Here is a 17,631-nt window from a genome sequence, read left to right as displayed (position 1 = left end):
TCCAATAATAGCAGGTTATTTAGGTTTGATGAATTCTAACATGCCTGTGTGTCTTTGCTTCACCAAAACACAGAACCATACCTACGTGTGCTGGACACTGTTAAAGGTTCTGATGTTAAAGGATTGATGGCACCATAGTTGCCTTGGAGGAGTTGTATGTCTAATGGAAGAGGTAGATATAAGCATAGTTTTCAGCAGATTCAAATCTATTGAGCTTAATATTTACAACTGCTACAGCATTTGCATAAAATGAGTATCATTTTAGCATCTCTGCAAGCCAGAAAATGTCTATTTAATTTTCTCATTTTGGACTTTAAAAATTATTTTCCAATTAAAAATAATTTGAGGAAATAGAGATTTCCATAACATTTTTCAAAAATGTAATTTTCTTACTCATCTACTAATGGCACAATGTTTTAAAATGCTTTGCTAAAAAGGCAGCTTTAGGGTTAAAGGATAATTTATGTAACGTTAGAAACAGCAGCAATAATAATTCAGTAGAGACTTTCATCATTCGATTTATGAAAAGCATATTGCCTTAACATAATTTCTTAACTGGAAATTTAGATGCAGGAATCAAATTAGTCTCTTAAAATATAAAGTCACAAAGACAGGGAAGTCTGGAGGAGGATTTGAAGGGATTAATGTCTCACAACATGAAACAGATATGTATGTAAGAATTCATGCAAACTGTTTATCTTACATCTTTTTATTTAAAGAATTTTAGCTCCATTTACACATAAGAAAGCCTGGAGTTTGAAATAATAGGTGTCCAAATTCATGTTTATCCAGATTTATATCACATTGCAGCCACATATTTTGCTGATGATAGTTAAATAAGTTGCTACTGTAAAATGTAAAGCTAAGTATCCTTTTTAGCACCATGTATTATTTCATAGTAAAAGTTTGAATGTTACAAAGTTCCTGTGGTGTTATGTCAAAAAACTATTTTCCTCGTCAATTTGCAAACTTTTATTATGCATTAAGTAGGTATACTTAATATTTGAACAACTATGGATGTGTATCTTTATGGTACATAAATGTTCCCAAAATAGATGAAGATGTGTAATTTATAAAGCAAACATATTCAGCAATGTGACAAATGTGGGAGAAGTATCTCTTGATAAAGTAATACTTCTTTAAAAAGTAATATGTTTTATCATTTTAAATCTTCTGATCTTTTTCTTCCATTCTTCAAAAATGGAATGTATGGTCACTTGTCACTCTTAGTACAGATTAGCATTTTTGAACATAGACAGCTTTCTGAAATACATTAAATGCTTTTTGGAAAATTGAGTGTAACTCTTTCAATGAATTTTAAGATACTGTTGGCTTCCAAAAGAGAATACTCCAGACAGGGTACATTTTTCTCTTTTTCTACTGGAAGAACCAGACACAATTTAGAGACAAGTAAGCTGGGGACAGATTTTCAAGGTCATCTGGGAACAACCACTCTTTTAGAAACATTTCATTGTTTTAAAATATATTTTATTGAATTTTGTTACTTCTGTCTTCAGAAAATGTTATATGAATACAGAAAATGTATGTTCCCTATGGGGACCTGGGAAATTAAAAACGTGTATCATCCTGATAAAACATATCTCATGGGAAAAATTGGCCAAAACAGTTAGTTACTCAGTATATCTCCAGGTTTGCATCTTTTACTTCTTGTGTATTCATTTAGAGTCCTCTTCCAGTGTGTGGACCTCTGCAGATTCTAGATAACTTTTCAAATATGCTAGATTTTGAGCTGTATATTTTTTCTCAAGCAGAGACATCTGCGCATAGTGAAAATGAATTCTCAGAGACCAAAATTTGCCAAGCATATGTGACGGAACTGTAGGGAAAAAGGGCATAACTTTAATCTTCAAAGAGGCTTAAAAATAGCTCCACAGTTATTATGCATGAGGCCTGACAATTGACATTTCTCATTTTGGCAGCATTCACCTACAGCACCCTATCAGCAACTGAACACATTCATCTCTGGAATAAATGATTAATGAGCTGCCTATCATTTCCACTCCTTTTGTACCAAGTGGTGGAGGTTTCAGTTGATCATATTGCAGCCATTAACATCATTACTGAAATTGATTCTGCCACTAGAGGATTGTGCTAGGATAATCAATTAGCATTTAAATAAAAGAATTAAGTTATGGCATTAAAAATAACAAAAAGTAATCCCTTCTGAGTCACTCTGTCAGACGTGGTAAGGTGATTTTTTGCTCATCAGAGAGCATCACAAAACCTTAGATTGAGGAAGGAAGCATGGAAGGATTGTTCTTGTTTCAAGAACAACCCTCTAAGATTTCCAAACTTTTTATTAATCACTGTCATGTTCCTTGAAATGCAAATTTATGAAATGCTACAATTTGCATTCAATGGTGACCAATGAAGTTGCCAAATTATTTCCTTCAGACAAAAAGTAAAAGAATAGAGTTAGGCATTTTTGAAAGGTCGGAATTTATCCAGAAAGGGGGAAGTTTGAGGAAGGAGATTTACAAATGATACTGAGATACAGCAAAATAAAGCTTTTCTTATATTTCAGCAGGCAGATGTGAGAACAAAGTGATAAGAACATCATCATTTAGATGTCGGGATGATGTGGGCTGCATTTCTAAAACAGATGGCAGATAATGTGGGTCTCCATAGTCCTACAAAAAAGTGACAGATTGTAGTTTTGGTAAAATGATACATCAAGGAAAATGAATGGTACTTGGAATCGGTATTTTAGCATCTCTTTCTGCTCCTGGGACCAAGTTCCTCAAGTTCTCAATATTACTGAGCTTAAACTCCCTCCTCATCTAAATTCATCTTCCAGCATGGCTTTCTCCTATTTCCTCATTGTTTCCTCTCCCTTCCCCTGTTGAATTTCAAATTCAAATATAAACAGTTGGTTTTATCTGCCTCTGAATTAAGATACTACCTTTACTACATTATATTGGTCACCCAATTGAAGTGCATGTGCATTTTCTTCAGAGCTGAGATGCACTGATTATACAATGAAATGGAGCTATCACAGGTCCTCAATCCAGCTGCTCTGTCCTATACTTGATTAACATTCTTTCCACAATCTGTTGGTAGTGGTATTGTGACTTTTCATTTCTTTCTGTCTTTGTGGGATTTTAAGAAGAAGCTAACAAAGGCTGCTTTGAGGACTGCTAAGTAGAGGACATTTTTACCTAACATTGATTAATGTAGATAGCTGAGACTTATTTGTATTTTGAAAAATGGGAAGAAAATGGTCATGGTAAGAAGCACTGGGTGATAAGAAAACCACATAGTAACAAGATTTCTACATGTGAGCCAATAGCAAACTTCCTCTATATGTTAAAATTCTCCAGTGAGAAATACAGCAACTCGTTTCAGACACCATGAGATGGACAGGTTAGGCCAAGTTGGGCTTGACCTGGTGGTGAATGACCACACACTTCTTTACTTTTGGCACAAGTGGCTCATCAAGCTCCCATTTTCCCTCAGATCTTTTTTCAGCGTAGTATTCTAGGCACCAACTACCAACTGGCCAGTGTTCACCTGTTTGTCATTTTCAGCCTAACTACCAATTTGGACAATTGGAGAGGTATTCGAACCGGATGGTAAAGCTGAAATTAGATCTCAAGTCTCTTGACTGAAGTCTAGTACTCTTATATTTCATAGACAATGAACTGGACCAGATGAATTCTTCTGTTAGTATGATGTATATTATATGAACTTCCAATAATTTTAAAGCTAACTTTTTATTATAAAAATGATACAGGCTCATGGTAAAGTCACTGTGGGAAACAGTATGGTGTTTCTTCAATAAAAATAAAATTACCAGCCAGGTGTGGTGGCTCACACCTGTAATCCCAGCACTTGGGGAGGCCATGGTGGGAGGATTGCTTGAGCCTAGGAGTTCAAGACCTGGGCAACACAGCGAGGTCCCAACTCTACAAAAACAAATTTCAAAAATTAGTTGGGCATGGTGGAGCATACCTGTAGTCTTGGCTGAAGCAGAAGGATCACTTGAGCCCAGGAGTTCAAGGCTTCAACAAGCCATGCTTGTGCCAATGCACTCCAGCCTGGGTGACAGAGTGAGACCCTGTCTCAAAAAAAAAGAAAAGAAAAAAGAATTACCATATGATCCAGCAGTTGCACTTCTGGGTATATACTTAAAATAATTGAAAGCAATTTTTTGAAATGGTCTCAGAGTTATTTGTGTACCAATATTTATAGCAGCATTATTCCCAACAGTTAAAATGTGAAAGCAACTCAAGTGTCCTGGACAGATGAATAAGGAAAATGTGGTATACATATTCAAAGCAATATTATTCAGCCTTATAAAGAAAGGAGCTGGATATGGTGGCTCACGCCTGAAATCCCAACACTTTGGGTGGCTGAGGTAGGAGGATTGCTTGAGGCCTGGAGTTCAAGAAGAGCCTAGGTAACATAGTGAGATTCCATGTCTACACAAAATACAAAAATGTGCCAGACATGGTGGCACATGCCTGTAGTCTTAGCTACTCAGGAGGCTGAGGTGGGAGGATTGCTTGAACCTGAGAGGTGAAAGCTGCAGTGAGCTATGATCACACTACTGCAGTCCAGCCTGAGTGACAGATTAAGACCCTGACAAAAAAAAAAAAAAGGAAATTCTGATACGCTGAAACATGAATAAATTTTGAGGATATTATGCTAATCAAAATAATCTAACCAAAAAAGACAAATACTTTATGATTCCCCCTGTATAAGGTACTTAGACTGGTCAAAATCATAGAAAGAGAAAATAGAAAGGTGGTAACCAGAGACTAAAGGGGAGGGAATGGGGAGTTACTGTTTAATGGATACTGAGTTTCAGTTTTACACAATGAAATGAGTTTTGGAGATGGATGGTGGTGATAGTTACACATAATTGTGAATGTATTTAATATCTTTGAACTGTATGCTTAAAAATGGTTAAGGTGGTAAATTTTATATTATATGTATTTTGCCACAGTAAAAAATTGGGAAAAAATGCAGGCTTATCACAAGAAAAAAAAATTACATAAAGTGGAAGTAAATTTCTTCTTAGCAGTTTGCCCCATTATCTTCCTGCTCTATGTGTCACCTCCCTAAACTCCAACTCTCACTTTCTAGGGAAAGCTGCTTTAAACTCTGTACACATGTAAGGAAATGTTCTATACGTAAACCACCTCTGGCTGTGTTTCTCTGTGTTCATCTTTGCCTCTCTCTCTTTGCCTGGATAAGATCATACTGCATAAACTCTCCTCTAATGGCTTTTTTCCTATCTAAAATATGTATTTTGAAGAGTTTCCCTTATTAGCCTACATATATCTAATTTTAAAAAACCGACTGAATGGTGTGTGATTAGATGTCTATATCTCCCATTGATAGAAATGTAGGGTATTTCCATTCATTTTTACAAATGATACTGCAGTAAGCATCTCTGAGTATAAATCTTTGGGTACTTGTGAGTGAGTTAATCTCTCAGGTAAATTAGGTGGAATTATGAGCCAAAAGTTATGTGTATTTTACATTCTGATAGATATTGACAAATAGCCCTCCAAAAGTTGAACTAATTATCTCCCTATAAACTAAACAGCATAGGAAAGTGCCTGTTTTCCCAACACCTTCAACACTTAGCATTTAAAAATTTCTACTTATAGCCATGTAGTAGATGAAAATATTGCAAATATTTTAATTTACATATATTCAATTCTGAATGAGGTTAAACATAGATTTTATATGACTATTCAATGTTTGTATTTATTTACAATGCACTGCTTGTTTCATTTCCATGCTCAATTTTAATGGTGTTTACTTTGAGGAAAAAAAAATACCTATATAGAAAAGCCCTGAATTATATGTAATTCCCTCTTTCTACACCTTTTCTGCTATAATTAGAAGGTTAGCTTGGGTCAATTTTTTCACTGTCATTGTTTCTTTCCTCCCTCTCCTCCCTTCCTCCCTTCCTCCTTTCCTTTCTTCCTTCCTTGACAGGGTCTTGCTATATTGCCCAGGCTGGAGTGCAGTGGCTATTCACAGGTGTGATCCTAGTGCACTACAACTTTGAACTCCTGGGCTCCTGTCTCAGCCTCCTTAGCAGCTGGGAGTACAGGTGCATGCCACTGCACCCAGTGCCTTGTTTCTTTTATGATAATCATTTCGCTTTCAACGTTTAACCAGATTCTCCATACCTTGACAGCAATTAGGGTGAGGAGGACTAATAGTACTGCAAAGGTCCCTGATGGTCTTGTTTCAGAGATAATTTTTGTTATAACATTGCTTAGCATATTATGCTTTATAATCTTCTTGTCAGTAACTGTGTGTCCTTGGTATTCATCTTGTTTCTCAGTCATTTCTACTATAGAAAGAATCATATTTTCAAGAATAACAAAATGTCTGATTCCCTGTTTTCAGGATACCTTCATATACTAACAGACCAAAGTGACTGGACTTGGCCAATTCAGTTACAATGAATCCTACTGAAAAATGAACCTGGTTTACCTGAGGGCTAACTATTCAGGAACAACTCTTTATCATGAAGACTTTTTAGTTTAATTTTCGAATAGGAAATGTATTCACATGTGTATCAGGTTCTCCAGAGAAGCAGAATGAGTAGGATACACACACACACACACACACACACACAGGGATTTATTATGGGAACTGACTTCATGATTATGGAGGCTGAGAAGTCCCAGGATGCGCCATCTGCAAGCTGAAGAACCAGGACAGCCAGTGGTGCAATTCAGTCCAATTCTGAGGTCCTGAGAACCAGGGGAGCCAATGATGTATCTCTCAGCTGAAGGCATGAGAACGTGTGTGTGTGTGTGTGTGTGTGTGTGTGTTGGGGGGTGCAAGTCCTGGAGTCCAAAGGCCCAAGAACCAAAAGCTTTGATGTCCAAAAGCAGGAGAAGATGGATGTTCAGGCTCAAGAACAGAAAAATTCATTCTTCGTCCACCTTTCCATTTTATCCTGGCACTCAATAGACTGGATGATGTCCACTCACATAGGTGAGGCTGGATCATCTTTACTCAGTCTACTGATTCAAATGTGAATCTCTTCTGGAAACACCCTCACAGACACATCCAGAAATAATGTCTTACCAACTATCTGGGCATCCATTAGCCCAGCCAGGTTGACACATAAAATTAACCACCACAACATGGCTCAAAAGTCAAGAAGTATAAAGAAAAGTGAAAATTTTTTTTTTTTTCCATCCCCATCCATTATCTTCCAGTTTCCCCTCCCTATCCTCATGGAGTTTGTAGTATATTGAACAGGTAGACCACCAAGAAATTATCATAAGGTACATTCAGTCTTCTCACTGTCAGTAATTTTTTATTAGGTTTCTGGGTTCTGGGAGGAGGGTGTTACTGAATGCTGAGCTGGGAAGCTTCAATCATGAGATTTTTAATATTTATCAGTGAAGGGTTTAAAAAGATGGAGAAAAACTGAGTTAAAGGAATGAACTGCCACAAACAAAAATAAAATGGTCCCTTGGCCTACTTCTTCAAATCTCTATTGCAATAAGTGCTATGTGTGTGGCAACTTCCTGGAGGTTACTTATATAAAAATGTATACTGAAGTAATTCAAATATGTCATGCTAATGCTCTGTCCACTTCTTACTAAAATGTATGGGTTAAAATTAAGAGTAATACTTTTGTCTGGATTCTGAATCTAACTAAGTAGAAATTACTCATTTCTAAGTTGTAATGTATTATATATAAATGTAACATCGTTATAATACAATTATATGCATACAATGTAAAAATGTAATATATTATGTATATGTACAAATGTACATTTGTTGTGCAATATAATTGTAATATTTTCAAGCCCTATATGAATAAAGCTGTTATTTGCATGACTGTATCCTATGAATAGTTATGGACATGAATAAATAAGCTTTTTAGAAACAGTTTACAGAGCCATAAACACTTAAATATTTGTGCCTGAATTTTCTCATCGATTCTTTAGGTGTTTTCCTCTAAACAAAAGAATCTATCTTTATTTTTCATGAAATCATTTTTCTATTTTGGCATACATTTCTTTTTCATTTTAAAGTCTGCAATCTTCATTATATAACCTTCAGGCTATATGAGTGAGGTAATCCACTACCCCTCTCTGTTGGAGGGGGAATGTTTTCCTGTGCCACTCTGTAATTTGTTTTGGAACAATTATTGCTATTTGTAAGCATATCTTGTAATCACAAGATACATGTAGCTGAATTTAGAATCTGTTGAGAACACAGAAGGCAGCAGCAGTGTTTCTAAATGTCACTGACTTAATGATTTTAACTCATAAAAATTTTAAAGGTTCAAATGCATCAACCCAAATCATCCATTTCTGAAATGTATTTTAGATAAATCCCTTGAAGTGTTCTTTGGTTGCAAATGGGTGTCATTATGCATTAGTTTCTTTCTCCAAATCCCTGCAATCCCCTAACCTAATTTCCAATAAGACAATCTATCAGACAATTTATCTCTAGTTCCTGTGTTTTAAAATTATGGAAGCTAAATGTTGTGTTCCAGATTGTTTAGGGAGTCATACCTAGAAGCATTTGGTGTCTTATACTTCTTTCTACTCTTTTGATTAAGAAAACATAAATGTGTACATAACTGGTATATTTTCCAATTATTTTAGGTGAACCTTACAAATGTATTTTGGCCCTTTTGCGGGGGCCTATTTTTCCTTTTAAAAAGTACCAACCATTCAACTCTGAATAACAGATTATACAGTGAAGCATTATTTTTTTGAAAAATAAATTATCTTAGGTAGAGTTTTAGAGTTTGTATATACTCATCATTTATTTTCCCTGTACTGCTTAAAATGTATTCTTAAATTTGTATGTTGGGCCAGGCGCAGTGGCTCACATCTGTAATCCCAGCACTTTGGGAGGCCGAGGCGGGTGGATCATAAGGTCAGAAGTTTGACACCAGCCTGGCCAATATGGTGAAACCCCGTCTCTACTAAAAATACAAAATATTAGCCGAGTGTGGTGGCACATGCCTGTATTCCCAGCTATTCGGGAGGCTGAGGCAGGAGAATCGCTTGAACCCAGGAGGTGGAGGTTGCAGTGAGTCAAGATTGTGCCACTGCACTCCAGCCTGGGTGACAGAGTGAGACTCCATCTCAAAAAAAAAAAATTATGTTAAATAGGTTTAGGTTATGAGACAGAAGATTAAAGAGGAAAAGCAACATAGAACATATTTTATTCCTATTGAAATGTTATTTTTATTTTCCTTAAAAAGGGATAAAGTGGGATATTAGTGTCAATTTTGGCAGATGAGTGGTCTGGTGACAAATAACACAGTAATAAATTGATTGCCCCCTTATACCTCCACTGGTAACTAAAGCTTACATTTGGTAAAGAAGATAGAAGCCTTTGCAGCTGCCTTAAATTCTGCTATGGAAACAAGTGGTACATATATGTATATATACATACATATATATATGTATATATATATATATATATATACATATATATATATATGTATATATATATGTATATATATACATATATACATATATATATATTTTTTTTTTTTGAGTCAGAGTCTCACGCTGTCACCCAGGCTGGAGTGCAGTGGCGCGATCCCAGCTCACTGCAACCTCCACCTCCTGGGTTCAAGCGATTCTCCTGCCTCAGCCTCCCCAGTAGCTGGGATTACAGGTGCGTGCCACCATGCCTAGCTAATTTTTGTATTTTTAGTAGAGACGAGGTTTCACCCTGTTAGCCAGCTTGGTCTCGAACTCCTGACCCCAGGTGATCCACCCGCTGTGGCCTCCCAAAGTGCTGGGATTACAGGCGTCAGCCACTGTGTGCAGCCATAAATATATATGTCTTACCTTGAGTTGTTTTCATGACTTACTTACACTGTGGAGAGTGAAGGAAATTGCTCAGTGGGTCAATTCCTTTAGGTCACTGAGTCCCAACAGAAATAGTCCACAAATTCCCCTGGCTTAGAGGCAATGATTTCTAATTCCTAGCTCCCCACTTGGTCCACAGTATGTTCATCTGGAAAACATTTAGTCATTTCTGAGGAGATTCTAAAATGAGGCAACCCCTGGTCAACTGTCTGCCTTTCATAAAAGGTCAATCAAATACATGACCAACAAAGACATACATTTCTGAGCCATATGGAAAAAATAATTGACTAAATGGGACCCTGATCACTTAAAAGAATAGATGCATCTCTTAAAAAGAAAAGTGTATTCTCTCATCAGTTCCCATATTTTCATAACATTTAAAGCTCTGAAATGCTAAATAAAAATATTAAAACATTTGAGTGAAATGTAGCACTGTTTCTGATTTTCTGTAAGGTTATGATAAATTTACTTGACACAACTTAACTTTAAATGATCATGTTGTGTTAAGCAGAATTAAATTAATGAAAATAAATGTTACCATCTAAATAATAAATATTTCCTAATTTAGTAGCCAAGGTAAAAATTATGCTAAATTATCTAGTTTTTAATTAGTAATTACCAACAGAAGATTTCTCCCTGCTAATTATCTTTCAAGATTCAGATGAAAAGATACTAAGATCTTTTAACAAAACCATTCATTTAAGCCCATTATTAAACAAACTATATTACCTTAACATTTTATGGTATGAGATTCTCACAGCCAAAATCATTGGCTTGTTTTCCTGGGTAATATTTCAAACTCCTGTGAAAAATGAATAGTTGCTTAGAAAAGAGGGCTAATTAAGTCATAGTGTCATTTATGGCATTGCCCAAAACTGTCACTCTGCTCATATATTTTCCTTTCTTTCAACTTACAGCCCTATTTTTTGATAACTGGAAGTTTTCTGAATTTTGCATCTTGAATACCTCACTGTTGTTCTTTATCTGCCCACCAAAGAAACAGTCATGTTGAAACTGAATTTTTTAATATGCAAAAGCCACCATATTTGTCTAAAATTTACATTCTGTAATATGTAAGGAAACAATAGCATGCAAACTACAGTCTTATCCTTGCAATCAATATGAATGTATTACACTATAAATTGTTTATGGCCTACACTTCTGGCCTTCATTAGCCATCTCAAAACGTTATGCTGTAGGTCAAATGGGGTCATAAAGAACATAAGTGGCTTACCTCAAACCAACATCACTATTAGAAAGTAACTTAAAACACATGCTTTGTTGGTATTCTAGATTTAACATCATCTTCTTAGGAAAGATAACCTGTGGTTCCAGAATTATTAATTTTTTTTAGCAACCTATCAGAATCAAATTCTATGCAAATTAAATAAGAAACCAAATTGGAGTTTCACTAAATAGAACCTACAGAATTTGCTTGTTGTAATGCTGGTGGATTTCTTTGAAACCTTGGACTAGTTAAATATTAAATAGCTAGTAAGAGTGGAGACATTTCTAGAGATTATACTAGACAGCTGTTGACTGAGATTTCATAGGGCAGGTTTTAGACCTTTATTTGTATCTCCAGTAGTTAGCCCAGGATTTTTACTCAAAGTGCTTGTTAAATAATACAATGCATATTAAATAAATACCTTAAAAAGACAACCTCACTCTAGAAAAACAAAAGACAACCTCAAAATTCTATAAACTTAGTAATACTAGGTGATCATTCAGAGCACTTAACTCACCTTATGAAGAGGTGCTTTCGGAGTTGTGTTCAATTTTGTCACTTTCAGATGAAAATAAAAGTGAACACTGGAAGAACATCTGTAAAATTACAGCTAAAGACAACCATATTGTAGTTCATCATTCATTCCCTACATTAGATTGTGCTTTTCTTCAAAAATTCAATGTTAGTAAAAAGTTTGATTGTCCTAGTGAATTTAATGATATTAAAACTCTATAACCTATTGTTCTTTTCCTTTCTTAGCTTCCCAGGAAGACTTGGGGCTAAATTCAATGCCTAATTATATCTTCTATATTAGTTTGGGTGTTTTTGTAGTTACCATTTCCTTTTTTCAATGTTTCCCTTTTTATTTTTATAGTTTAATCCTTTTTAGAAATGTGTGCTGTATATTATGAATTAATGTCAGTTTTTTATTCTTAATCCTCATTTTTCAATTGTTTTTGAGCTTTCAAAACACATTGTTCACTAATCCTTGAAACTTTTTTTATTTTTTTTTTTTTTGAGACAGAGTTTTGCTCTGTTGCCCAGGCTGGTGTGCAGTGGCACAATCTCGGCTCACTGCAGCCTCTGTCTCCCGAGTTCAATCAATTCTCATGCCTCAGCCTCCCGAGTAGCTGGGATAATAGGTGTGCACCACCATGGCCTGCTAATTTTTTGCATTTTTAGTAGAGGCAGGGTTTCTCCATGTTGCCCAGGCTGATCTCAAACTCCTGGACTCAAGTGATCCAACTGCCTCGGCCTTTCAAAGTGCTGGGATTACAGGCGTGAACCACCACACCAGCTGAAAGTCTCTCTTCCTTGCCTTTCAACTGTATTCTTTCAGTCAACAAATATTTACTGAATACTTAATGGTTGTCAGGCACTGTTGTGATTCCTCTCTCAACTCAATGATCCTTTTCCTCATCCCATTTACTCTCAGTTCTGCCCCATAAATGGTGCAGGTGCACCAAGGTTCTGTCGTTTATTTTATGATGTTCTCAATTCTGCACTCTGTGCCCTGATTTAGAAGCACAATCCCTTATTCGAAACTTTTGAAGCCACATATGCTTCAAAATTCTGAATTTTTGAATTTTAGCAAAGTCATAGGTTGTAACAACCATATATTTTGTAACACTTTACACAGAGAGGGGCAGCACTCTTTAATCAAATATATTAATATTTCTGCAATGAAATATATGAATGTTTACAAAAACTGATAGGGACTATGACTACTATAGTAGTATATATAGACTATAACCCTCACTGTATTTTTTTTTTTATTTTTTATTTTTTTTTTGAGACAGGATCTCACTGTCACCCAGGCTGGAGTACAGTGGCACAATCTCGGCTCACTGCACTCTCCGTCTCCGGGGTCCAAGCAATTCTCCTGCCTCAGCCTCCTGAGTAGCTGGGACTACAGGTGCCCACCATGCCCGGCTAATTTTTGTATTTTTGGTAGAGATGGGATTTCACTATATTGGCCAGGCTGGTCTCGAACTCCTGACCTCAGGTCATCCGCCTGCCTCGGCCTCACTACAATTCTTACCAGGTGTTGCGGCTAAATGAGTTTTGTCTTAGAAAATGCTTTTGCTTTTCAAACCATTTTCAATTTTGAGATTGCAGATAAGGGAGGATTTACCTCTTAAACTTTTTCTACTTTAAATATATTAAGCAAATTTTATCTCGAATCTGTCCGGTCCTACATTTCCAAATACCTTCTGGACATCTTTACTAAAGGACCTATCAAATACTTTAATTTGTACCAAAGCAAATGTATTGCCTTCTAACCCACTGATCTCTTTCTTGGTTGTCATTCTGTTTAACTCTTAGCATCATCACTGAATCCTATGGATTCAGTGAACATAAGGAGTAAACGTTAAACATAAAATGTTTAACAGTCTCTGTTTGCCTTTTTAATGCCATCTAATTCATTTTGTAAGTAGAGTATCAAGGGAATAATTATCAAGGTATAGTTTGGGAAAAGGTGAGCAAATCCTTAACACAGCTGGCGCAAGGTTTTATTTGGTAGGTCTAAATCTTGACCTTACAGCTACGAAATTTCAGGTTTGTGCTTGAATACATGCCTAAAAGAATGAAAATGAAATGACCAATCGTATGTACCATTTTAGTTTTTATTAATAAAATAGAAACCTAAATCAGACAACTGCTTTATTCTTCCATCTAATCTGACCATATATTGGAGTAGCAATTCTTTATAAAAGGACTTAGGTGAGAACTGTCAATATATCAGTTCCATCAAAAACTCTAGGTTGGAATACCTTAAAAACAGCAAATTAAATATGAGAAAGCACAGAAATCTCTCCCTCAAACAAGAGGGGCTTCCTTTAATAGTCTTTAATATAGCTCATTTACAATCGTATGAAAATCCATCAAGATCAATCATGTTGCACAATCCCTAAAGGATAAAACTGAGGGAACTCATGGATAATTTTCACAGCTTCATTGTAAAGTCCAAGATCTGAAAGAAACATTTAAGCAAACATTTAATCTACAATGGAAAGGTGTAACAACAATTATTATCTAAGATATTTTTACCTATTTCCTTTTTCTCACCCTTTTGGAAGTGAATTTCTAAAAATGGAGATATGGATTATGGATTCTTATATTTAACTGTGGCGCCAAAAAAAAAAAAAAAAAAGACATGGGACTACCATCCATTTTGATGTTCATTACACAGGCAGTTTCCGCCTGGTAGTGTTTTGGGTATTATGCATTATTCAGTTCCTTCAATTCATATATTACAACAAAAAAACTAATACTATTTTTGTTATATTTAAAAAATTATCTTTCAACAAATATTAATTAATCTTTACTGAGTTTCTTACATATATAAGCACTACTTAGAAGCAGGCCAAAACAAAATGTACCCCCATTTTCCTTTAGGATCACAAAATTCTATAGAAATTGAAAATGTGGCAGTACTAAAACTCTAGACCAATATATATCAAACTAAAAATAAAACTGTTTTTCTGTTAATTACATAAAACCAGTCAATACTAGAATGCTTTATTTACCAAAAGGATGGTTATCTTCTTTAAACTGGACATAAGAGGCACACAAGATAGTGGCCTTGGCGGTTACTCTTCCAACCACTTCCACAATTCCAGAGATTTCTTCATCAAGCTAAGACACAGAACAAGATGTCAATTTGGTGTTATCACATTTTCAGTTGACAATTAATTTGGAAAACTGTTATACAGGTTACTAATCTTTCACTTCAAGTAACAAAGTAATTTTAAAAATTACCAGTATAAAAGTTAAAATGTAACTTGTTTTTTTTTTTTTTTTTTTTTTTTTTTTTTCTTGAGACGGAGTCTTGCTCTGTCACCCAGGCTGGAGTGCAGTGGCACAATCTCGGCTCACTGCAAACTCCGCCTCCCAGGTTCATGCCATTCTCCTGCCTCAGCCTCTCCGAGTAGCTGGGACTACAGGCGCCCGCCACCACGCCCGGCTAATTTTTTGTATTTTTAGTAGAGATGGGGTTTCACCGTGGTCTTGATCTCCTGACCTCGTGATCCGCCCGCCTCGGCCTCCCAAAGTAACTTGTTAACAAATGTTTGAGTACTTAACTGTCAGCATGTTAAAATTCCTGTTACCTTTAGTAGTAGCTTCAAGTCCAAAGCTACAAGTCAAGTTAAAGACAAAATCACTATTGAAAATGTCCATCATTTCTATAAGCAGTAATTTCCTATGAGAGGAATCTTCTATAATCTGTATTTCACAATGTGTTCTGCATACATTAACCAAACAGCATATGGATTTGTCTTCATAAAATACCAAAAAAAGTTTTAAGTACGTTAAACATAAAATGCAAACATAAGTAAAAACTGGAAATATATGAACGAAAATAGACAATAAAATAAAATTGAAAACTCTTGAGGGGCTGGTCGAGGCAGGAGGATTGCTTGAGACCAAGAGTTCAAGACCAGCCTGAGGAACATAAGGAGACGCCATCTCTACAAAAAACAAAACCAAACAAAACAAAAATTAGCCAGGCATGGTTGAGCATGCCTGTAGTCCCAGTTACTGGGGAGGCTGAGATGGGAGCAACTTGATCTCAGGAGGCTAAGGCTGCAGTGTGCCACGATGGTGCCACTGCATTCCATCTGGGGCAACAGAGTGAGACCCTGCCTCAAAACAAAAAACAAAAACGAAACAAAAAAACTCTTGAGGAAGAAAAAGGCAATTTAAATTTTTCTTATGTGATTTTATGGTCTTTCATAAGGAATGAGAATTGTTATCCAACATTTATGGGATATGTTCAAAAATCATGAAGCCCAAAAAATAATTGGTTAAAAATGTAAAAGGAAATATAACGAGAGAATAGTACAAGAATTAAATTTTAGAGCCAGGGACGTTCTACCAGCTCATCTTTTTAAAATCCATCCCAAAAATTAGAAACATCGGCAACAAACCAAATCCAGATGAAGAATTAACTATAATATATATGAGACTTATTAATACTTAAACATACGGGTTCCATCAACTCGATGGTTCCACTTTTTCCTTCTCCATCTGAAAGAATAAACATTTTTCCAGTGGGATGAATCTAAAAACGAAACATATGATTAAAATCTCACTAAAACAACAACAAAAAAGTTTGACAAAAGATGAGTACATTGATCCTTAGTTGAGCACAAATCAACTGTTTTTTGAACAGTTTATTCATTCAGTTTATTCAACTTATTGGTTCAAATTATAATCTCATGTTATCAAATCTGTTCATGGGACACACAGTTTATTCTGAATTTCAGATAAACAAGAATTTTTTTTGTAGTGTAAGTAGTTTCTGTATTTGCTAAATATGGCAACCCTATTCTAATAACAAATTAAAGGAAGCCCACCCTATCTAAAAGTGAAATCTGCTGGCACTCATGATTTAGACAGTACATATCCCACGGAGGGTATGTTTTAAAAATCAGGCATGATGAAGTAAAAGGAGAACTGCTTGCTAGAATATCTGGGTCCTACTCCTGGGAAGCAGCTGTAAAGAGCGCTCTCAGATCGCGTTTGAATGCCAGCTTTGCCACTTGCTGAGTTTCTGAGCATTTTAGTCAACCACCTACCACTCCTACTCAGTTTCCCTACTTGGGAAGTCAGAGCAACACTCATTTAAGGAAGAGGATGTGTGGATGAAATGAGCTACTAAATAAGTCTTTATATAATAGTTTTCTTTTCCTCAGCTTTTCAGGTCACTGATTCCAAGACTTTGGGCCTGTTTCTCACCTGTAGAATGAGGGAACTTCACTTTAATACTGGGGTTAGATAACTCGTTACTACGGGACCCAAAGCGGACAATCAAGGCATGTTTTACAGAAAAGCGATTACAACGAGGAAATGAGGTTTGCAAAAATAAGTAATTTTAGAAGAGAAGGAAACCAGCAGATTAGTTTTGTCTGTGTCCGTCACGTCTGAGTAAACTAAGAAATCTGAAGGTAGATGTGGGAGTGATGTTTATAATTTCCCTTACGTAAGCACGGCTAGAACGGAGGCGACGGGCACTGGACTTTAGAACTCAACATTTGAAAACACCTTGTTTCCGTGCCATAAAACAGCGCCAAAATGGGGCTGTAACGGCTAAAGAATTTCCAAAAAGTCTCCTTGTGCAAAATAAAGGAGTCGGGAGAGCAGTGATCGGAGGCTTTCCGTCCTTTTTCATCCCCCGTTATCCACTCAGAATCCGCCACCCAGGCGGTCACGGGGTCCCTCCCTTCAGCTACGGACTTGGGAGCCCATGACTGCGAACCCGCACACCTTTTCCAGTCTCCCTACGAAGCAGACAGGCTTGTCGATGAACTGAGCTAGCATGCCGGCGTTGATGCGCGACCTGGGAAACTCCATCACGTCCACCATAATTACGGTCCAAGACTGCGGCTGGCGGGAAACCCACGGACGACTGAAACTGTGCGCCCCGCGGGTGTCTATGGGGCAGATTTCACGGCACCAATCAGCGAAGACTAGCGCTCCAGCTTCTCCAATTAAATGCGCGGAAACCTAAATCGCAATCGCGCGTCTCTGAAAGGGGTGGAGAAGGGG

General features: G+C 36.4%; 1 protein-coding gene and 1 long non-coding RNA gene across 2 annotated transcripts; both read right to left on the bottom strand.

Annotated features, from left to right (window-relative positions):
• Window positions 1-1,430: 1,430 nt before the first annotated feature.
• On the bottom strand, window positions 1,431-10,416 carry LOC134736320 (uncharacterized). Its single transcript, XR_010120280.1, has 3 exons — window positions 9,858-10,416; window positions 3,973-4,078; window positions 1,431-2,651 (listed from the first exon to the last, which is right to left on the bottom strand). It is a non-coding gene; the product is annotated as an uncharacterized lncRNA (long non-coding RNA).
• A 3,272-nt stretch (window positions 10,417-13,688) lies between these two features.
• Window positions 13,689-17,621, bottom strand: RPA3 (replication protein A3). Its single transcript, XM_055272603.2, has 4 exons — window positions 17,350-17,621; window positions 16,070-16,144; window positions 14,610-14,718; window positions 13,689-14,053 (listed from the first exon to the last, which is right to left on the bottom strand). The coding sequence occupies exons 1-4, from the start codon at window positions 17,446-17,448 to the stop codon at window positions 13,971-13,973; spliced, it is 366 nt and encodes a 121-aa protein (XP_055128578.1). The 5' UTR covers window positions 17,449-17,621; the 3' UTR covers window positions 13,689-13,970.
• Window positions 17,622-17,631: the final 10 nt, after the last annotated feature.

The sequence above is a fragment of the Symphalangus syndactylus genome, chromosome 3 (genome assembly GCF_028878055.3).
Source record: "Symphalangus syndactylus isolate Jambi chromosome 3, NHGRI_mSymSyn1-v2.1_pri, whole genome shotgun sequence".
NCBI classification, from domain to species: Eukaryota; Metazoa; Chordata; class Mammalia; order Primates; family Hylobatidae; genus Symphalangus; species Symphalangus syndactylus.
This window is presented reverse-complemented; position numbering and strand designations above follow the sequence as displayed.